Source organism: Pipistrellus hanaki (genome assembly GCF_964339955.1).
Source record: "Pipistrellus hanaki genome assembly, chromosome: 1".
In the NCBI taxonomy this organism is placed as follows: domain Eukaryota; kingdom Metazoa; phylum Chordata; class Mammalia; order Chiroptera; family Vespertilionidae; genus Pipistrellus; species Pipistrellus hanaki.
In genome coordinates, this window is record NC_140503.1 from 1,610,891 (window position 1) to 1,632,876 (window position 21,986).

General features: G+C 55.2%; 1 protein-coding gene across 2 annotated transcripts in view; it reads left to right on the forward strand.

The window, feature by feature from the left end:
• Window positions 1–21,986, forward strand: part of PPP1R13B (protein phosphatase 1 regulatory subunit 13B) — a 69,705-nt gene that overhangs the window by 45,718 nt on the left and 2,001 nt on the right. For both annotated transcript variants that reach the window (XM_084896040.1, XM_084896041.1), the window contains 10 exons: window positions 6,933–7,034; window positions 9,727–9,901; window positions 10,563–10,759; window positions 12,947–13,087; window positions 15,750–15,930; window positions 18,383–18,552; window positions 18,908–19,409; window positions 20,535–21,298; window positions 21,561–21,698; window positions 21,772–21,905. In XM_084896040.1, coding sequence (XP_084752166.1) covers window positions 6,933–7,034; window positions 9,727–9,901; window positions 10,563–10,759; window positions 12,947–13,087; window positions 15,750–15,930; window positions 18,383–18,552; window positions 18,908–19,409; window positions 20,535–21,298; window positions 21,561–21,698; window positions 21,772–21,905 — 2,504 coding nt within the window. The remainder of the gene's footprint in view (window positions 1–6,932; window positions 7,035–9,726; window positions 9,902–10,562; window positions 10,760–12,946; window positions 13,088–15,749; window positions 15,931–18,382; window positions 18,553–18,907; window positions 19,410–20,534; window positions 21,299–21,560; window positions 21,699–21,771; window positions 21,906–21,986) is intronic.

Below are 21,986 nucleotides of genomic sequence, written 5' to 3' on the forward strand. Positions count from 1 at the left end.
GGTGTCCAGAGAGTAGCTTCTAGACTTCCGCCGGGCTGTGGCCGGAGCGGGGAGCTGGGGAGGCCGTCCAGGAGCTCCACTGTGTTCAGGCCGTCCCTCTCTCAGCCTGTTCTAGGCGCCCCCACTTCCCTTCCCTTTCCCGGCACACAGTGCTGTCAGTCCCAGTCCTTTGAAGATTCTGTGATGTAACTGGGCCATTTGTCCAACTTCCTGTTTCTGGCTTGAGGATTGTCTCAGATCTACTAGGTCAGTTACTTCTCATCCATCCTCTTCCAAGTTGTCTCCACTCCTGCTGTTCCTGTATTGTGGTTTTATATTATTTGATGTTAAAATTTCCTTTTCTGTCATTTAGTGGAGTTTTGTTATTTAATAAAATTAGGATTAACTAATCCTCCATTTTGAGCAGAATTAGGTGTGGCTTTCTTTTCATCTCTCCCATGGGGAATTGTTGGATTTACTGATTCTGAGGCCTGGCCTCTGTCAATAATTCTGGAAGACTCCCTGTCGTCTCTACAGATGTTCTTCCACATTCTTGTGTTTTCTTCTCCCAGAACCCTGGTGAAGCATGTATGTCTTTCATTTTATTATCCTCATCTCTTCATTTATTCTTCATGTTTTTACTTCCTCTGTCTCTGCACTGCATTCTGATAATTTCCCACCTCCAGTGAGTGCGTTCTGGCCCTCTCTGTGCTTATTTGTCTCGTAGTTCATGCCCGGGTTGTGGGCTCGATCCCCAGTAGGGGGCATGCAGGAGGCAGCTGATCAATGATTTCTCTCATCACTGATGTTTCTGTCGCTCTCTCCCTCTTCCTTTCTCTCTGAAAACAATAAAACTATTTTTTAAATAAGTGGCTGTTGGTTAAGATCAATAGCATGTGCCTCTGCTGGGCCCTGTAAGAAGTCCGGAGGGCACCTCCTGTGTGTCCACTTGCTGCGGGTTACGATCCTGACTCTACTACTACCCACCCTGAGCTGCGAGGCTCAGCTTTCTCATCTATGAAGCAAGGGGTGTTCCTCACAGGGTTTCGTAAGCGTCAGATCAGCTGCGGTAACTGTAAACTCAGGTATGTGCAGGTGTCTGACATACTGTGGCAAGTGCACATGACATGTTGAATCTCTAGAATCCAGAATTGGTTAAAATTTCTCAGTTCTCTCCCACCTCTGGAAGTGATGTCAGATCCTGAGTGTTAGAACAATTGGAGAGAGATTCCTTAAAAGATCAGGAAAGCCAGCAGGAAGCAGGTGGCATTGTGACCGGATGGACAGGATTGGTAGAGTTCAGAGAGGGGGAAGGGCACTGTAGACTGAGGGAAGCAAAGGAAGTGCTGGCGCTGGAATGGAGAGGCGAGCCCTGGGCCCGAGCTGTGCTGGTTGTACTGGGGCAAGGCAGGCTCCAGTCAGAGGTGACGCTGGCGCCCTCCAGGAGCAGAAGTAGGAAATTTAGGGAGGAGGCCAGGTTGGAAGGAAAGGGAGGAGTCTGGCTTTGCACATGCGGAGGCTGAAGCCCTGCACGCAGGCAGAGCGTCCACACAGAATGTGAACTTGGCCCCAAGAACTGGATCTAGAGTCCTTGCAGGGTGGGCAACCTTTTCCTGCCCAGGGCCACTGGATGTATATAACGTCACTCCGGGCGTGCAGAATGACCTACTTAGAACTTAGCTGCTGTTTGTGGTCAGATACTAACTTAATTAACTCACCTGGTGCCTTGGCAGGACCTGACCAAAGGATTTCGTGGGCCTTATTTGGCCTGCAGGCCAGACATATCTCCCCCTCCCCCCTTAGAGACCAGGCTGGCTCGGCTCCGCCGGTCAGGTGTGCTCTTCCTGGAAGCCAAGCACAAAGGAAACGAGTGGGACAAGCAAGCTGCTGACCTACAGCACATCACCTCATCGGCACTGACAACGTAGGTAACGCATTCCCCCGAATAATAGGACAGTAACCATTTGTCTATTATAACCAAAGACGACTTGTTTGGTTGAGTATTAAACTCTACAGTGTATCAGGAAAAGAGCTGACATCTGAAGTGACCCATTACCCAGTTGGTGTTTCATTGCCGACAGAACCCACTAGCCTCTTCCGTTAACTGGCTACCAAGGAACGTACGCGAGGCATTGAGGGGGCAGTTGCATTTGTAGCTGAAACCTCTTTGGGTTGCACTGTAATCTAGCTCTCTTACGCATAAGCCCATAGATAGACATTCATAAGCATCTCTTCTTCGGATTATGACCGTGCTGTTGGGAATAACAACCGAATGCCTGTAAGGCGTGAATGATAGAAAGGTAAATGGTGGAGGCAGAGTCTGTATGAGACGTCACAGGGGATAGACACTGGTTTCTAAGGACGTCTGCCGTTCTTTGACATGCCTCTGCAGAAAATGGAGCCCGTCCCCTCCGCCCAGACCTAGTGACTGGCCTCCCACCAGATAGAGGGGAGAGAGTGACCCCTGCAGCTCTGAGGCCAGTTCACAGGGGAGGGAGCTCCCTGGTGCGCTCTGGGATTGCTGGCTCTGGGGAAACCAGTCCCCGCGCCCTGCGGAGAGGCGCCCTGTGGGTGAGCCACCCGGGAGTGAGGTTCTCCTCCCACACTGCTTCAGATGACCACAGCCCGCCGACGCTGGGCTCACCAACCCCACGAGAAACCTCAAGCCGACACTGTCCAACCGAGCCGCTCCTGAATCTCTCCCACAGAAACGGAGAGCCAGACGCACGTTTAAGCAGCTGGGGTTAGGCGCGACCTGTTACTCTGCCATAGAGCACTCATGCGCGGGCCTGGCCTGCTCAGCGCGGCTCGGTGGGCTGCTGATTCACAGATCGCTTTCACAAATAGAAAACCTCTCAGATAAACAGGGAAGAGAGCTGGTAAGAAGCAGAAGATGCCCTCCTCCCCGTCCCCAGGCCGGGTGCTCACACACCACCGCACTCGTCCAGGCATGGCGTGCACATCGGGCGGTGCCGGAGCACGTCTGACGAGGAGCAGTAGGCTGCCTGAATTGGTGACTGTGTTCTGACCTGAGACTGTAATGTCAGGATAATCACTTCTTACAGAGCCTTAGACAGTGCGTTTTTGGATGAGTCCTTAAACAACCACAAAGCCGTTGTCTGGAAGAGCCGTGGTAGTGGAGGGTCTTTAACCGACCCAGAGCCTGGGCAAGGTGAGGAGTGTGTTTCCCAGTAAGAAAACACACTTGATGCGTGTTGGCTGGGGTTCCAGGAGCACAGTAGGTGGATGTAGAACTGGCCTCTCGCTGGTGCTGGGAGAGACTAGCCATCTGCAAGCACACATCCCTAGTGCTCAGGCCGGGAGGCGCGTGCGTATTGCATAATTGTCCACAGTGGATTGTTTTGAGGGACTTTATTACATGTTTCTAATAACTGGATGCTGTAACACCAGTTTCAAATTATATTTAAAACATTACCTGGGGAGACAAAAATACATTTTATTAAAGCCATGTCATCAACTGGCTTGTGATCTAAAGTTTTCAACTATAATTATCAAGTGAGTTGTTTCTTAATATCTTTTAAAATCTAGTTCTTATCACCTGTTTTTTAAACACTATTTTGTTAGCTTTATGACTCATATACATAATTAGTACAAATGAGACATGAACCTGGAAAACAAGCCTCCTGATCATATCGAACTTTTGGCAGAGCTTTTTGGCTTAGCTTTTTTATTGAAAATCGAGTCACAGTACATTTGGGGTTGATAGCTTGATTGTGGACATTTTATGCTTTTTTTCATTACTTACCAAAATACCATTTATGTGGAATTTATTTAAAAAGAGGAAATTAAACTTTGAACAAGTGTTGGCAGGATGTGGAGAAGCGAGGACTGTCATGGTGCTCGTGGGAGTGAAATGACCTTCACCTTGGCTAACAGTCTGGCTGAGTCTGTGCCCTCCCGCACAGCTGCCTGCTCCTCTTCCTGGTGCGATCGCCCGCCCGGCTGCAGGCAGGAGGCTGGCTGGAATGTGGGGCAATGTGGGCGCATCTCTCAGAAGTCAGACACCAAGAGTACATCGAAGGGCCCCTTCAGTGGAATTCCAGAGCCGACGGGCTGGGCCGTCCTGAAAGCAACAACCCCACGGACCAGGGGTTGGGTTGAGGGGGACCCTGCGCCTGTGAGAAGGACATCGGGGCTGGCAGAGGGCCAGTGTGCGTGGAAACCTGCGCTGTCGCTCGGAGAATTTTTCTGCTAGTTTGCTGGTCCTGGGAGTGGCTTGTCTGCTCTGTGACCGGACCCACACTCACCAGGTAACTCCCATTGTGTACCGGGAACAGGATCGGACTTCTTCCTACTAGACGCAATGAGAAGAAATAAGCACGGATTAGGTCGTAGGTTTGTTGGCATAAACTTGGTTTGTGTTGGGAATTTAAAGTTGCCCATAGAGCCGAAGCCGGTTTGGCTCAGTGGTGGAGCGTCGGTCTGCGGACTGAAGGGTCCCAGGTTCGATTCCGGTCGGGGGCATGTACATTGGTTGCGGGCACATCCCCAGTAGGGGTTGTGCAAGAGGCAGCTGGTCGATGTTTCTCTCTCATCGACGTTTCTAGCTCTCTATCTCTCTCCCTTCCACTCTGTGAAGAATCAATAAAATATATTAAAAATAAATAAATAAATAAAAATAAAGTTGCCCATAGAGGGTTAGTTTTCATGAGGAGAATGCATGGTGATAGGCCCTCACAGAAGGATCGGATTTGCATTAAGGATTTTGTTTCCTTAGACTCTGCAAGGGTGCTGCTTTTTGCTAAATGTTCACAATGAACAGCTAAGGGAATGTGTATTAAGATGTAAAATGTTGCCGGTTTGTTGACTTACTCGTTTATGGTGGCTTGTGTTTTTATAACCTGCTTACAACACAAATTACACAGATGTGTCATTTTAAAATGACCCGTTGAGCTGTGCACTGTGATTTATACAGTTTCCTGTATGTCAGATCCACTTCCAATAAAATTGTATTACATACATAACATGTAATACCTGCACTACTTTATGACAACATAGAACCTTTCAGTTTTGTGGTTAGAAACATGCAAACGACGCAGCACATGCAGAGCTCTGGCGTGTTCACAGCCGTGAGCAGCAGAATCCTGAGCAGCTCATTCTCTCCCGGCTCCTGGCATTGTTATGCTAAGCCACTGGTGGGGAAAGGAGACCAAAGAGATGGTTGGTGACTTGTTGAGTGGACATAGTTTTTAAGGAGTAAAAGTTCCGAAGGTTTTAAAAAATTACCTTTCGTTGTAATTGGAACATCTCAGTAGGTGGAAATTAGCAACCATTTATTAGTATCAAGACAGATTTTGATGATTCATGGCTGTTTGCAGTATCTGGTTTTGGCCCCTATTGCTTGCCCAGGATCTTAGCTGAACAGGACAGGGGCCCCAGTTATGACTGTGGAACAAATCCTCATTCCACTCTCCAGGAGGCAGGAACGTGCTTGAACACTAAGGCTTGGGGGAGACTGGAGTCAGAGGAGCAGGCGGGGCCTCTGTTAAAAGTACAAGGGGCCCCACCGGTGCGGCTCAGTGGTTGAGCATTGACCCATGAACCCGGAGGTTCCGCTCAGGGCACTGCCTGGGTTTCGGGCTCGATCCCCAGTAGAGAATGTGGGCATACAGGAGGCAGCCAATCAGTGATTCTCTCTCATCATTGATGTTTCTATCTCTTTCTCCTCCCTTCCTCTCTGAAATCAATAAAAATATTTTTTTTAAAAAAGAATATAGGCCCTGACTAGTTTGGCTCAATGAATAGAGCATTGCTTGTGGACTAAAGGGTCCCAGGTTCAATTCTGGCCAAGGGCACATGCCTGGGTTGTGGGCTCGGTCCCCAGTGGGGCGGGAGGCAGCCAATAGATGATTTTCTCTTATTGTTGATGTTTCTATCTCTCTCTCCCTCTTCCTTCTTCTCTGAAATCAATAAAATATATATATATATTTTTTAAAAGGATACAGGAGGGAAAGACAAGGATCACATGATCTCACTCATATGTGGAATCTAATGAACAAAGTAAAACCAGAGCCAAGGAATCATGCAACAGACTGATGTATTTCAGGGGCAGAGATTAACCAGAGAACTTACATGCATATATGCATAACCCATGGACACAGACAATAGAGCGGTGAAGGCCTGGGGAGTGGGGATTGCGGGGGACAGGGGGAAGGGGGAAGGGGGGGAGGGGGGCATCTGTAATACTTTCAACAATAAAGATAAATTTTTAAAAATACAAAAGGGCGGCAGGTAAGAGCACAGTGGGCTCAGAAGTAGAAAGTGGAGGTCTGAGGCGGGACAGTGCACACGCCTGGGCTGGGGGGACGCAGGCCTGGCTAGAGTCCGCACCGATGGTCAGCTCCAGGCCCTGGGCATATCCCTTTCCCTTCTCACCACAGATGGAGCGCAGCAGGCTCGCACGCACGCAGTGTCTGAGTGGGGAGGTGCTGGGTGGAGGGCCGGACAGAGAACAGAGGTGTGGGCTTCGCCTGGCCTGGTTGCCTGCTCTCTCACCCGTGGGATGGAGATGTGCTAGGCCCTACCTGGTAGTGATGGTGAGGCTTAAGCAGTTGTAGATGACCCGCACGTGGCTCAGTGCGGAGCACAAGGCAAGCGCTGTAAACATGCGTGGTCTATCATTATCTTCAGCGGAGAATGGGCGTATGCTTTCAGACTCCGTCAGCTACCTCCTCTCCGTATTCCCTTCTGGTGTTCATTTCCCAGAGGTTATTCTGTCTCTAATGGGTTGGTCCTTACCGTAGCCCGCTTAGATCTTTGTTTCTCGAGGCCAGTGCTCTATTTATGAAGCACTCAACATTAGGAGCGTTCTATGAGAAAACAGGTCATTTGTGCTCTCCTGACCCTAGGAAGCCTGTCTGCACCCCTGTGCTCCCGATACCCGGGAAGTGGGGCTTGCAGACACGCTCCAGCCCATGCTCTCTCCTCTGCAGGTGGGGCACCCACGCGTGGAGCTGACCCTCTCAGAGCTCCAAGACATGGCAGCCAGGCAGCAGCAGCAAATCGAAAACCAGCAGCAGATGTTGGTCGCCAAGGTGAGCTTATAGAAGCCGAGGTGGGGAAACGTGCAAAAGCTTGTTCTCCAAACTGGTCCTGTAGGTTGGGGTTCGTACGCTGACAGGTAACTTTCGTTGGGAGGACCAGGCCACGGAAGTCTCAGCACCGTGTTTCTCTCTGCCATCTCCTCCCTGCAATAAACACATGCCGTGGCTGCCACAAGGGGGCAGGGGCCAGGACAGGAGCACTTGGCCCTTGACCTGCACACACAGACACACTGGAAATGACCGACCTTGCCCTGTGGGATAATATTCGGGAAGAGAGGGTGTTTTCCATTGTCATCCCCTTTTCCCGCTGGGTGTGCCCTCAGCCGGTGCAGTCGGCCTGGGTGTTGCTGAGGAAGCCTGCGGCCCTGACCGCCGGCTGGTCCCGGCCTGAGACAAGGACCCTTGTCACCAGGGTCTCCCTGGGGGAGGCCACGCTCAGGCACCGTTCGGTCTCCTATGGTGGCGGCATGACGGGCTCTACGTTTGCGGTTGGGACTCTGGAACAGTAGGACTTCAAGTTTTTCCAAATGATGGTTTAGTGATGGATCTTAAAAGTGAAAAACCATGGGGAATCAGGTGGAGGGAAGCTACGGGGGGGAAAAAGAGGAACACCTGTAATAATCTGAACAATAAAGATTTATTATATTTATTTTTTTAAAAAAAAAAAAGGTGAAAAACCAGACCTGTCAGCCGTGCCCTCTGGGAACGGCTCGCCCTGCGATGGGCTAGGTGCCTGAGCTGATGAGAGCCATAGCCCTCGCTGCCTGCTCCTCCTGCTCTCTGCCAGAGAGGCCCTTTTTATTTCTTTATTTTTATTATTTTCAAATTACAGAGGATGTGAAATATTACATGAGTTTCATGTGTACAGCGTAGTGGTTGGACTTTTATAAAACCTCTGAAGTGTCCCCGAGAGGTTGAAGACCCCCTTGGCACCGCAGTTATTAGAATGGTGTTCCCTGGGCTTTCTTACCCTGTGGCCGTTCTTTAAAACAGTTCACGTCTCAGTCCCTTCACTTTCCCTCAGCCCCAGCCCCTCTTAGGTCGTGGCATCGGCAGTCTGATCTCTGTGTCTGTGAGTCTGTTTTTGTTCATGTATTGTTTGTTCATTTGTTGTTTCTTAGAGTCCACATATAACTGAACCTGTAGATTTTCTTTATTTCTTTATTGATTAAGTTATTACATGCATGTCCTCATCTCCCCATTAGCCCCCTCACCCCCCCCCCATTCATGCCCTCACCCCCTGTTGTCTGTGTCCATTGGTTAGGCTTATATGCATGCATACAAGTCCTTTGGTCAATCTCTTCCCCTTACCCCCACTCTCTCCTGCCTTCCCTCTGAGGTTTGACGGTCTGATCGATGCTTCTCTGTCTCTGGATCTGTCCCTGTTCGTCAGTTTGTGTTGTTCACCTGTAGATTTGCTTAATAACCATATGTCCAATCCAACTTGTTTCATTTATTGAATGACCTTGTACTTATGTAAATAATAGGTTAAGGTGTACTTGTTCTTAAAAGTTGTCTTACGAAGTTTATGGACTTATAAGAACAAAAAACAATGAGAAGTTAAATAAATCAGGAAGTATTACATCTTAAGATTTCTAAGATGAAGTGTACATAGTATTATATAATTATAATATTTTCTAATTCTACTTTTTATTTTTTTTTTCCAAATGTTGATCCAAGAATATTATTGTTGAGGAAATACTTAGGTATTTTCAGGGTGTGAACCACAAGTTCACGCTGACTTCACATGTGTCATGTGTGATGCCTGCATAACCACACAGGGAAGTCTGTACGTCATATGGGGCTTGAAGATTAATGCTGACTTATCCCTAAGGTGTGTCCACATTGATGGGGGAAACTACTGAACTGCGTATGTTTTTACTTTAGGATGGCCCTGTTTCTGTTTTAACTATAAAATGTTCCATGAGTTTTGAAGAAGCGAATCCTAAAGAAAACGACACTTCCTGAGCTGTGGGATGTCCGTCAGCAAATCAGAGGTTTAGCTCCTCACTGATTGTTGATCCCTCACCCTTTTCAGCAGACAGCCCCCTGCTGGCCGCCCCGCTTCCTGTAGGTGAGACGGGCCTTGGAGCCCATTGCAGTGAGGCCTGTCTGACCGCAGGAAGCTGTGGGCTCCCAGACAGGATGGTGAGGCAGCCGGGTGGGGCCTGAGCAGCCCCGGCTGCCTTCCCTGCTCGAGGCTTCCTGGGGGAGCACTTTCCTGTGGGAGCACGTGCACGCTGGGTGGTCACATGGTGCCAAGCGAAGCCCACTGGTGAATCCCGACTCCCCCTCCCGCCGCGCAGTAACCAGTGTTGTGCCGTCTTATGTGCGTGTGGCTTCTTGGGCGTGTTCATGTGAGGTTTTTTTGTTGTTGTTAATCCTCACCCGAGGATATTTGACCTTTTAGAGAGAGTGGAAAGGAGGTGTGGGAGAGAGGGAGGGAGAGATCCACTGACCTCCTCCCGCTGAGGCCCGGGATCAAACCCAAAACCCAAATACAGCTCCCAACTGGAATCAGACCCTTCGTCACACGGCCAACGCTCCAACCACTGAGCACACAGGCCGGGCCTGGAACATGTCTTCGTGTTGGGATAGGTGATACTGTGCAATCCACTCCAGTTTTCTCTGTATAAAAGGAAGCGTGCACCCGTCTCAGAGTGAGCTGTTTTTCTCTTGTTAGGAGCAGCGGTTACATTTCCTGAAGCAGCAGGAGCGCCATCAGCAGCAGTCTATTTCTGAAAACGAAAAGCTTCAGAAACTGAAAGAACGAGTAGAAGCGCAGGAAAACAAGCTGAAGAAGATCCGGGCCATGAGGGGGCAGGTCGACTACAGCAAGATTATGAACGGCAATCTGTGTATGTCGTCTCCTGCGCCCGCCCGCGCTCAGCAGGCCCTCTCAGTCACACAGAGTCAGAGCCGGGTGGAGCCGGGGTGGAGAGGGCCTTGCTTAGCCAGGGGAGAGAGCGGGTGGGCAGGGAGAGAGTGGGTGGGCGGTGCTGAGTGGTCTGGGGTCTCCCTGCCCAGCCGTGCAGCACTGACCCAACTCCTCCGGGACCTGTCACAGTTAAGCAGCTGAAGTCTCACTGTGTATTACCATAGACCATTCCAATGCGCACTTCCTGGTTTTGTCGAATGTGTCCTGATCCTATTAATCCAGTGAGGGCCTGCTCTGTGTGCCATGATGACAGAGCAGATGGGAGGGCCTGCCTCATAGAGCTGGCTCTGCTGGTGCTGAGATTCCCAGGCGGCTTGACCAAGCTCGTGGTGGGGCTGACTGCCCTGATCAGAATATTCACTAATGAGTGCAAATATTGTTTGCCGTGCGAGCAGTCACACGTGTCCCTGGAGTGTGTCGTGGGTTGTGGGTGTCACAGTCTTCTCTCCAGGGTCTGGCCTCAGTGATGCTGGAGTTGAGTTAAGCGTATAGTCAGGAAGGAGACGCACCAAACAAAATGACACCCCCCAGGAGAGGAAGTCCCAGCTGAGTGACCTTTTCTTTCTTGGCGGGAATCACAGCCGCCGAGATAGAGAGGTTCAGCGCCATGTTCCAGGAGAAGAAGCAGGAGGTGCAGACGGCCATTCTGCGCGTCGACCAGCTCAGCCAGCAGCTGGAAGACCTCAAGAAGGGCAAGCTGAACGGGCTGCAGCCGTACACCGGCAAGCTGCCCGGCCCGGCCGCCGTGGAGCTAAAGAGGCTGTACCAAGAGCTGCAGGTAACGGTCCGGGATGGGCGTAGTGACGCGTCCAGTCTCCAGCCTTTCTCCTGTGGGCAGAGACCTCAGCTGCTGGGGACACGAGGACGGATGCTAGCTTGACAGAGGCATGAAACGTATTCAGTACAAAGGGGCTTTTATCCACAAACAGTACAATTTAGTGGTTTGTAGTATCTTCACAGAGTTCTGCAGCTACCACCACAGTCAAGTATAGAACATCTTCATCAGAAGGCCACCCCCTCAGCCATCCCTCAGAAGCCCCACCTCATCAGCCATCCCTCAGAAGCCCCACCCCCTTAGCCATCCCTCTGGAGGTCACCCCCCAGCCCTAAGCAGTCAGGAACCTCCTCTCCCTGCCTGTAGCTCCACCTACTCTGGACACTTCACATGTACAGGTTGCAGTGTCACGTGTGGTTTACCGGTACACGTTTTCAGTGCGGAGCTCCAGTGCAGAATTGAACTGGCAGTGCAGTGAACTAGTAAAGAATTCAGCTTTAGGTGATCCTTACGGTGTCTGTGTAAACTGTTTTGATGAGATACTTAGATACCTGCTGTTCAGTCCTTGACTCAGTCAGCATGAGCTGCTGTAACAAATACTGTGGACGAGGAGGTTTCCTAGACCCTGAGTCTCACTCACAGTTCCAGAGGCAGAACTCCAAGATCAGGTGCTGGCAGACAAGTTGGTGGAGGGTCTGCTTGTAGGCGGCCACCTTCCGCTGTCCTCGCGGCTCCCGACTTGTCCTCCTCTTATAAGGACACTTACAAGCCCCATTCTCACCACCGCTGCTAAGCCAGACCCCGCCCAAAGGCCCCACCTCCGAAGACCCCTGAGGCTGAGGGCTTCCGGATGGGAATCCCGGGAGAACACAGACACTGGGTCCACAGGAACCACAAGCTTTCCATTTCTCAGACGTTGTCATCAGCAGGTGCTGTTCAAGCCAGAAGCAAGTTTTGCAATTCTATTAGCACCCGGTAGAAAAAGTATTATATCATTTTATGAACTGAGGATATTTAATTAGAGTAAGTTAAATATCACATTTGTTGCTGTTAAGTTCTCTAACATAAATGCATACAAATAAAATACAAAATGTTATCACTTTCAACATTTTGTTATTAATCCTTACCAGAGGATGTTTTTTCCATTGCTTTTCAGAAAGAAGGAAATGGAGGAAGGGAGGGTAGAGAGAGAAAGAAAGAGAGAGGGCGAGGGAGAGAAACATCTATGTGAGAGAGACACATTGATTGGTTGCCTCCTGCACATGCCTCAACCAGGGCCGGGGATTGAGCCTGCAACCCAGGTATACGCCCTTAACGGGGTTAGAATCCACAGCCTTTCAGTCTGCAGGCCGGTGCTCTGACCACTGAGAACACCGGCAGGGCTGTTTACAATTTTATAGCAATCTATGTTAAGAAGCATGTTCCCATAACAATGGACACAGACGGGGCAGCGGGCAAGGGCATTTGCTAGGGGGAACTAAGCAGAGGTGTCCTCTCCACCCCCCACAAGCCACTTAACGAGGCACCTCTCTGCAGAGGCAGCAGGCAAGGGCATGTGCTAGAGGCCAGGAGAGGCCAATGGGGGAAAAGGAGACATATATAATACTTGGAACAATAAAGAATTTAAATTTTTTTAAAAATAGCATGCTCTCTGTCCAGTACATGCATACAGTGTGTGCTAGTACACGTGTGCATCTGGAGCTGAGCACGACAGGACTTACATTCTGTGTGCACAGCTGTTTTCTGGTCTCTGTCAGTTCTCTGCAGTGCTGGTTACAGCCCACTGAAATGAGAACCTCGCCGGGCAGTGGGGGCCACGCTCTGTGAATTCCCGCTGCCTCTGCAGAGAGGTGCCTCATTACGGGGCTCATGGGGGTGGAGAGGACACCTCTGCTTCGTTCCCTAGCGGAGTGGTCAGGGCACTCGTCACTGAATGCCATCCCCAAGGACGGAGGTCCGGCCCCACAGTCGTCACGGTGCCAGGCATTCCGTTTGGCTGCCCTCCTCTGGTTCACAGGAGTCCGCTGGCTTCAGCGGCCGCGCCCGGGAGCACTCGGTGCGCAGCAGCGGGAGCACGTGTGAGTGCCATCAGGACTCCGCCGCCGCCGCCTCACCCTCTCCGTCTCCCTGCGAGGGCAGTGTGACCGAGTGCCTGATACAGTCACACACGTTGTCTTTTCTGTGTTGCAGATTCGTAACCAGCTTAACCAGGAACAGAATTCAAAGCTGCAGCAGCAGAAGGACCTCTTGAATAAGCGCAACATGGAGGTGGCCATGATGGACAAGCGCATCGGCGAGCTGCGTGAGCGTCTGTACGGGAAGAAAATCCAGGCACGTGGGAAAGCAAGTGTGTCAGACACGGGGTTCCGCCAGAGGGGCACAGCTTCCCTCTCGGGGCCTTGTCTCCATCTGCCCAGATGATGCAGCATAGATTGGCCACAAACCGTGAAATCTAGAAGGAAGTCCTCTTTCCCAGGAGGCACCTGCTTCCCGTGCCTGGAGTCAGCCCCCGTCAGAGCCACAGGCTGTGCCCACCCCCCGCCCGCTGTGGGCTGTCCCTCCTCCACTGGGGAGCTCGGGCTCGAGTCACAGCGGGGGGCTGGGTCCCAGCCACCATTCAGCTGTGCCACAGGGGCAAGTTCTGTGACCTTGTGTGGCCTGTGTCCTTGCAGGAAACTGATTTGTCCCAGCTGCCCCAGGAGTCGGCATGAAAGGAGGCTCAGAGGAAGGACTTTGTAAGCTCCTGGGCAGAGTTCTGTATGAGTGGTTAGCGCTTTCAAAATATTGATTTGGTGGGGTTTTTTTAATGTGTTTTTTATTGATTTTTTACAGAGAGGAAGGGAGAGAGATAGAGAGCTAGAAACATCGATGAGAGAGAAACATCGACCAGCTGCCTCTTGCACACCCCCTACTGGGGATGTGCCCACAACCAACGTACATGCCCTTGACTGGAATCGAACCTGGGACCTTTCAGTCCGCAGACCGACGCTCTATCGCTGAGCCAAACCGGTTTCGGCTGATTTGGTATTTTTTTAATTTCAAAGGTGATAAATGAAAGCTAAAACAGTACAAAAATAGGAAAAGGAAAATGTGGAAGTCCCTTCCACTCTGTTCTCATTCTCAAGGGATGATAGTTGTTAATGTTCCAGTCTTTTGCTTAATGCAGACAGAAAGTATTGGATTTCTAACGGAAGTGGAATTGTAGGAACACTGTCACTCACACTGCTCTGAGCCCGGCCTGTTTTAAACCTGCAGCCTGGGTATCTTCCCGGGGCGTCCCCTCACGCCTTCCGTAACTTCTGTGCAGCACTCCACGTCGCAGGCCGGTAGCCGCTTGGCTTGGCCCTATTGTCGGCAGGGGTCCCAAGCCTTGTTCTTGCTCTCGGTGCGTCCGTGCGCACGTGCCTGGCTGTGAGCGCGTGCGAGGTTCGGCGGACCGCTGTGTGGATGTGGCCCTTCCCCCTCCTCCGCTCGTGGTGCTCAGGTTTGAGGGACGCGATGCCTGGGCCAGAGCTGACTGGCGCTCTGCCCTCAGGAGTGGAGACTGGACAGGCAGCCAGCCAGCTGGACGAGGCTCCCAGAGTCCCCGGTTCACGCTCAGCAATCAGTGCTTTCACCCTCTGAGGTGGCTCTCAGGCAGGGAGGCGGGGGCTTCTGAGGCTTTGCCCGGTGGATGGGTTAGGGAGATGCTAGAGGAAGACGGATCTGGTGGTTCTGTGGCTGCCGTAGCCCGTGCTCTCGGGGACGACTCTGGTTTACAGCCTGCACTCCTTTAACCAGAGCTAGTGTCAGCGCTGCGTCTAACTGAGCACGGGGAATGGTCTTCTCTTGATGCCGGTGAGCGGCACAGGTCGTGAGAGGCGCACGCTCTCCAGGCCGCTTCCATAGCACCTCCAGTCCGAATGCTGGTCGGGCTCCCCAGAGAAACCGAACCTGTAGAGGGGGGGCAGGGGGAGCAGTATAGGGAGAGATGGGTAGGTTGATTTTAGGGAATTGATTGGTTTTAGGGAGTTGGATCACACAGTTGTGGAGGCTACAGCCTGAAGACCCAGAAAATGAATTATTGATGTTGCAGCTTGAGTCCGAAGGCAGATTCCCTCTCCCCCGGAGGATGAAGCTTTCTGTCAGAGGCCAGCACCGGATAGGATGTGGCCCACCCCCACTCCAAGGGCCTCTGCTGTGCTCACAGTCTGTCATTTCCATGCTAATCTCATCTAGAAAGACCCGCAGGGCAGCCTCTATCCGGATGTGCTTGTCCAAACATCTAGCCACGGGGACACAGAATTAGCTGCACAGATAGCTCCGTGCGTGTTACTTGGTGCTTTCTGCCCAGTACTTCCGGAGATGTGCCCCTCCCACAGGTCCCACGCACCTCTCAGCAGCAGAGCCATGGACCCGCTCCCCAAGTGGCATGCTCACGCATGCAGAGCTGCACACAGCTGAGGGAGGTTACACCTCTCTTGGGGATCTGGGGACCCCTAAGAAGGCAGGAGTTCTGTAGTTACATCCCTCCAGTTACAGACTGTTGTTGGGCAGCATAGTGTGACCAGTGTTATTGGCTGTGGCTTGGTGTCCTCAGGGAACCGGTCAGAGCCTCGCCTGGTTCCGGGCCTGTCACTCAGACCTTACAACAACCCCACCCTGACTTTACAGATGGGCACAGAGATTCAGAGAGGTTGCGTCACTTGCCCAAGGCAGCACAGGAAGTATGTGGCAGAGCAGGATGGGAAGCCAGCTCGGCTCGGAGCCCAGGCTCTGACCACTGCTCCTGGGGAGGGGGCGCATCCGGGGGGAGGTGCCTGGGAGCAGTCCTGGTGCGTCACAGCGCCCAGCTCTGAGGTCACCGGGGAGGGCCACTCCCAGGCTCGGGGGTCAAGGCCCTCCCTGCCACCTCCTTCCTGGACGCTCTCCCTCAGGCAGTGGGGCTGCCTCAGTGCAGGCTGGTGAGTGAGCCTCCCCGGGAGGGGCTGACTCTCCTTTCTTCCCGGTGCAGCTGAGCCGAGTGAATGGCGCGTCATCGCCACAGTCACCCCTGAGCACGCCTGGCAGGGTGGCTGCCGTGGGGCCGTACATCCAGGTCCCCAGCGCTGGCAGCTGCTCAGCCCCGGGGGACCCTGTGAAGCCCCAGTCTCTCACTGTCGCTGCAGGAGCTGCCCACGGAAGGCCCAAACCTGGTGAGTGGGCGGCCCCCTTCTGGGGGCCCGGGGGGAGGAGGAGCCTTGGAGCAGCGTCCTCAGAGGGCCCGCGTGTTCCTCACTGCTGTGCTGTGCGGTGGCCGCCCGGGCCCCCTGCGTCACCCTCACGGGGAGAACCTGCCCAGCTGGGATCTGGGGAAGAAACCTCTTGGTGGGGACGCTAACCGTGCTGTGGCTGCTCTGGTTCCGTGGCCCTGGGACGGCCATGGTAGAGCCAGAGTGACCCGCTCGTGGACAGTGTCCGACCTGGACGTCGGGCCTGACTGCGGCTCCGCACGACCAGCTGCAGACCCCTGACAAACCGTATGACGGCGGGCAGGCCGGGGGCGCTCTGTCCCTCATGCTGTTTTCCAAACTGAGAAAGGCTGGCGTCCCATCGAGATTGGAGAGAGATGCACATGTGGACATAGTCTGCCCCTCCCTCCAGCCAGGGCCAGGGGGCGCCCCGCACGGGGACCTGCTCGGGGAGGGCTGAGTGAGGCCACACACGCGGTGTTTCTGTGTTCTTTTACCAAATGCAGATGAGTTCCTGAGGTCAGGTGAGGCGTTAGCTTTATCTTCAGTACGAGGTCCCCCTTCACACTGGGAGATGATTTCCCTTGATAATAAGAACAAGTGATCTTCCTCCTGTACCTCCTGCCTCATCCTCAAGAAAGGAAATTTCTTTCTTCATCCCTCCCTCACTTTTCGGTGCCCGGTTTCCATGGAGCCTCTGGTTGCCGTGGGCCTGCAGAAGCCGCTGTTGGTTGGCCACATTCCTGGTGACCGTGAGGGAGGGTGCAGGACATGGAACTCGGCCCGAGAGTCTGCTCTGGACTCTTTCCTGTCGGCCCGGCTTTCACCGGGGGCCTCCCCAGGGGTGCGCCTGGCCTCCCCTGGGAAGAAGGAAAAGCACCCCGGCCTGGAACAGGCCAACGGCCACACGGAGCGAGGTGACCTTTGGCCTTGGACTGCTCAGCAGGGCCCTGCAGCTAGACTGAGCCGAGTGGAACCTGCTGCCTGGAGCTGGGTGATGTTAGCAGGGCGGTAACAGCTCTGACGCCGTGGGTGCAGGGCTGGCTCGGCTTGCTCTGGAGCAAACCATGTGCTGCCGGGTCAGGGCCCAGCCCGGCTCAGAGGCTCTGCCCGTCCTGCACGCACCAGGGCCTCTGCTCATGCCCAGAGCACGTGCTAGCCAGCCATCCAGAAGAGTGAGTTCCCTCCACTCCTCCTCGTGTCCGCCCGCTGCGCCGGCTGGAGGGACGAGGACCCAGACCATCCCGGGATCTCCTCCCATCCCTGTGGCTGAGGCTGGGTGCCGGCGTGTCAGCCGTACCTGCTGGGAGACACGAGCTGGTGGGCTAGAGCCTGGCCCACCGAGGGAGGGAGCGGTGCCCTTCCTGACTGGAAGACACTGAGAACGCGGCTTCTCGGTGCTTTTCTGAAAATGCGGGCTGACTGGCCTCACCGCTGCTGTGGGGCGCAGCCTGGCTCTCCAGTCGGTGGCCCGCACCGGCTCCGTGTCAGGCCTCACGGTAGAGCAGGGTGGGGAACGTCCGGCCCGCGGGCTGTGCACCGCCCACAAACGGTTTGGCCTGGCCCTGCCCCGGCATCAGGGTGAGTTAATTCAATGTGAACCAAACGGAGCAGCTCGTTTTTTTTTGTTTTTGTTTTTGTTTTTTTTTTAATATATTTTTATTGATTTTTTACAGAGAGGAAGGGAGAGAGATAGAGAGCTAGAAATGTCGATGAGAGAAACCACTGACCAGCTGCCTCTTGCACACCCCCTACCGGGGATGTGCCCGCAACCAATGTACATGCCCCTGACCGGAATCGAACCTGGGACCTTTCAGTCCGCAGACCAACGCTCTACCACTGAGCCAAACCGGTTTCGGCCGGAGCAGCTCCTTTTTAAGCTGATAGTGTTATGTGGGCACGAAGGATGTTATAAATACCCAGGTGCCTTCGGCAGAGGAAAGGCCCCCGCCCTGTTTTAGATGGCAGAGATTTCTAGCAGGTCGGAGTTGAGTTTTTCTTTTAACACTGAGCAGTGCAGATCAAACCTGTTATGGAGTCAAAGGAGAGTTCTTGGTGGTTGTTGGGTGTGGATGGTCTGTAAGGAGTGTTTGAACAGTAAGGATCGTGCTCACTTTGTTCGTTAGTGTTGATGTACGGGTGTGAGCTGTGCTTAAATGAGGGCTGAGAATGTCTGCAGACCTCTGTCCCCTGACGGGGTCATGGCTGGAGCCTGCACGCTGAGCCACGCAGCGCTGGCAGGACCCAGTCTGCAGAGGCTGCCCTAGTCCTGCCGTGCCCTTGTGAGCTGGTGTACGGGGAGGGTCAGCCCTGGCGGGGCCCTCCATCAGAACGATGTTCTCCTCTGATGGGGCTGCTCTGTGCTGACTCATCCATCCAAAGACAAGCCTGACTTAAACTCTGTGTTCTCTTCAAGCCAATGACGGAAACTGGCCAACGCTGAAACAAAACATGAGCTCCGCGGTGAAGGCAGCACAGATGGCCAGTGCGGACTGGAAGGACCCGAGCGTGGAGGGGCCGCTCAGGCAGGGCCCCGTCTCCAGCCAGCCCGCGCCCTTGTCCGCGCTGGGAGCCCCGGAGAAGCTGGTAGGCCTCTTGTCAGCATCCCTGGGACACAATGAGCTCCGGACCCTGTCACGTTCGGCCCTCATCTGCGAGGGTACAGGGTGTCATGAGGCAAATTATTCTCACTGTGTCCAGACGACACCCCGCCTGAAGGAGTCTGCGGCCCTACGCACCGGGCAGGGGGCCACATCAGGCTTTAGTCAGGGCGGTCCTGTCACAGGCAGGTGACCACCCGCCGTGCCCAATCCCCGGGCCCTGTGCCAGCCACAGCCGACGTGAGGGATTGCAAGTCCCCCCTGGTCTTCTCCTGTGACTGTGGGTGGGAATCTGCTTAACCTCCCAGAGGTGACTGTGTTTTCTTCACGTTTAAATTTAGGGCATCGAGAGGGGTAAAATGCCACCCCCCATCCCTGGTGGCGGCAAGCAGCTGCCGCCGAGCTGCGGCGCACACCCGAGTCCTGCGCCCGCGGGCCCAGGGCCCACAGACTCCCTGGAGAGGAGGAAGGAGGGCAGTTTGCCCAGGCCCAGCACAGGCCTGGCCACTCGGCAGAAGCCCGGCCCTCTGCCCTCCGTGGGCAGCACCCACCCGCCAGGCTCCTCCCAGCAGATCCAGCAGCGGATTTCTGTGCCGCCGAGCCCCACGTACCCACCCGCAGGGCCGCCCGCATTTCCCGCTGGAGACGGCAAGCCCGAGCTCCCACTGACTGTGGCCATCAGGCCCTTCCTGGCAGATAAAGGGTCCAGGCCACAGTCCCCCAGGAAAGGACCCCAGACGGTGAATTCAAGTTCCATATACTCCGTGTACCTCCAGCAAGCCACGCCCCCCAAGAACTACCAGCCCGCAGCGCATGGCGCCTCCAATAAGTCCGTCAAAGCAGGTATGTGGGTGTGTCCTCCTGGGCCAGGGGGCGGGGCTTTCCCCTAGGAACACGCCAACCCGTAGCCTCACGTGCTGGCTACTTCGGGGTAAACCAGCCTTACCTCTCACACACCTTTGGTTCGCGTGAGGTGGGTGGTCACAGCTGACTTCCTGTCGAGCACCCACTCCTGGGAGCGATTGCGCAGTGTCCTCCCTCTCCTGTGTCCCGTACCCTGAGCAGCTCTCCCGGGAGCCGGTGTGGGCTCTGCCCAGCTCATCTCCACCTCCTGCCGTTGCCAAGCCCGGCCCTGGGGCATCAGCAGGGGTGAGGGGTGTCTGTTGCTTGGGGTGTGTCCCCCCAGAGCCGCAGGGGAGAACAGCAGATTGGGCGAGGGGACGTGGCCCTGGGGCGAGGTGTTGGGGGGAACAGGTTGGAGAATGGGGCTTGGCGCCTCACCTCCCATGGTCAGTGGGTTCTGTCTGACCTGCATGGCAGGGTCCTGCCATCGAGTCTGGGCTGGGCTTCCTTAGGCATTCTTGGGCGTGAGCGCAAGCTTCCTGGGTGCCTTTCCCCGTGCCCAGCGACCTCTGAGGAGAGACTGCACTGACCAGGGGCTTGGAGCGGCCGAGACCCTTCCTAGAGCTCCAGGCGACCTTCCCGTCAGGCCCAGGGTCCTTCCTGCCGCTCCCAGTCCGAGGCGCAGCTCCGTGGTGGGGAGCCCGGTCCGCGGCCATTTAAATGTTCGTTTGGGAAAGCCCCATCCCGGAGCCCCAGAGGCAAACACGGAAGTTAGATTCTCCACGTGGCCAAAGTGTCGGCACACACGGGGTTTAGATTGCGGCTCACCGCCGTGGCCGGTGCGGCTCAGGCACTGAGGGTGTGGGTTTGATTCCGGGTCGGGGTGTGTACCCGGGTTGTAGGTTCAGACCCCGGTCAGGGGGCATGTAGGACACAGTCAGTCAGTGTTTCTCTTACATCGACCATTTTCTCTCCATCTCCTTTCCTTTCTCTCTAAAATCAATAAGAAACATGTTTTCTGGTGAGGATCAAAAAAATAACAAATGTATTTAAAAATGAGGGTTCAACAGCCGGCCTGACTCGGTGTGACCAGAGGGGCTGAGGGTCCCTGTCCTGTCTCCGCAGTGTACGGCAAGCCCGTCCTGCCGTCGGGCTCCACGTCCCCGTCACCGCTGCCGTTCCTTCACGGGCCGCCGGCCGCCAGCACCTCGCAGCCCGCGCCCCCCGCAGAAAGCACCGAGAAGGAGGCCGAGCAGGACAGCCCGGCCCCGCCCGGGGAGGCCACGGGCGCCATGGAGAGCCTGCCGCGGCCGCTCAGCCCCACCAAGCTCACGCCCATCGTGCACTCGCCGCTGCGCTACCAGAGCGACGCGGACCTGGAGGCGCTGCGCAGGAAGCTGGCCAACGCGCCGCGGCCACTCAAGAAGCGCAGCTCCATCACGGAGCCCGAGGGCCCCGGCGGGCCCAACATCCAGAAGCTGCTCTACCAGCGCTTCAACACCCTGGCCGGCGGCATGGAGGGCGCCCCCTTCTACCAGCCCGGCCCCTCGCAGGACCTCACGGGCACCCTGGCCGACGTGGACAATGGGAACACCAACGCCAACGGGAACCTGGGGGAGGCCAGCCCGCAGCCCACGGCGCCGCTGCCCGCCGAGCCTGCCCCCGCCTCCGACGCCAACGACAACGAGCTCCCTTCCCCTGAGCCCGAGGGGCTCCTCCGTCTCCAGACCCCCCTGGCCGGGGCGCCCGCCGAGGACGACAACAACAACGTGGCCACGGCCCTGTCCCCGGAGCAGGTCCCGAGCCCCGGGGCCGAGGCCCCCTCTCCCGGGGACGAGCAAGTGTCCCCGTCACACACCCCCGTCGCACCCCTGCTCGCAGCCTCTACGGTGGGTGCCGGCCTCCGCAGGGCCCCGTGCTGGGGAGGGCCCAGCACTGTGCTGGGTGCGGGGGCATGGCAGAGGGGTCCCTCCCATAGGGAGTCGGCCCAGGGGTACTGGAGGCTCAGCTGGGAGGCCCGAGAAGATGGTGCTGAGGGAGCAGAGCGGCTGGGAGGCCCTCACCACTGGGAGGAAGGAGCAGTGAAGCTGGGTGTCACCCCCTGGCTCGTGGGGGGTCCCCTTTAAATCCAAGCCTGCTTCCTCTCCACAGAGCAAACGGACCAACCTGAAGAAGCCCAACTCCGAGCGCACGGGCCGCGGGCTGCGTGTCCGCTTCAACCCCCTGGCGCTGCTCCTGGACGCGTCGCTGGAGGGAGAGTTCGACCTGGTGCAGAGGATCATCTACGAGGTGAGTGAGCAGAGCCCCTGCCCGGGTGTCCCCCACGCGCGCGCAGGCCGGGCTCACCCCCCCTGTGTCCCAGGTGGAAGACCCCAGCAAGCCCAACGACGAAGGGATCACCCCGCTGCACAACGCCGTCTGCGCCGGCCACCACCACATCGTGCGCTTCCTGCTGGACTTTGGCGTCAACGTGAATGCCGCCGACAGCGATGGCTGGTGAGCCCCGGGGGCAGGGCGGCGAGGGCCTGAAGCACAGGGAGTGTGGGTGAGGGGACGGGGGCCCACCTTTGTCCTGGG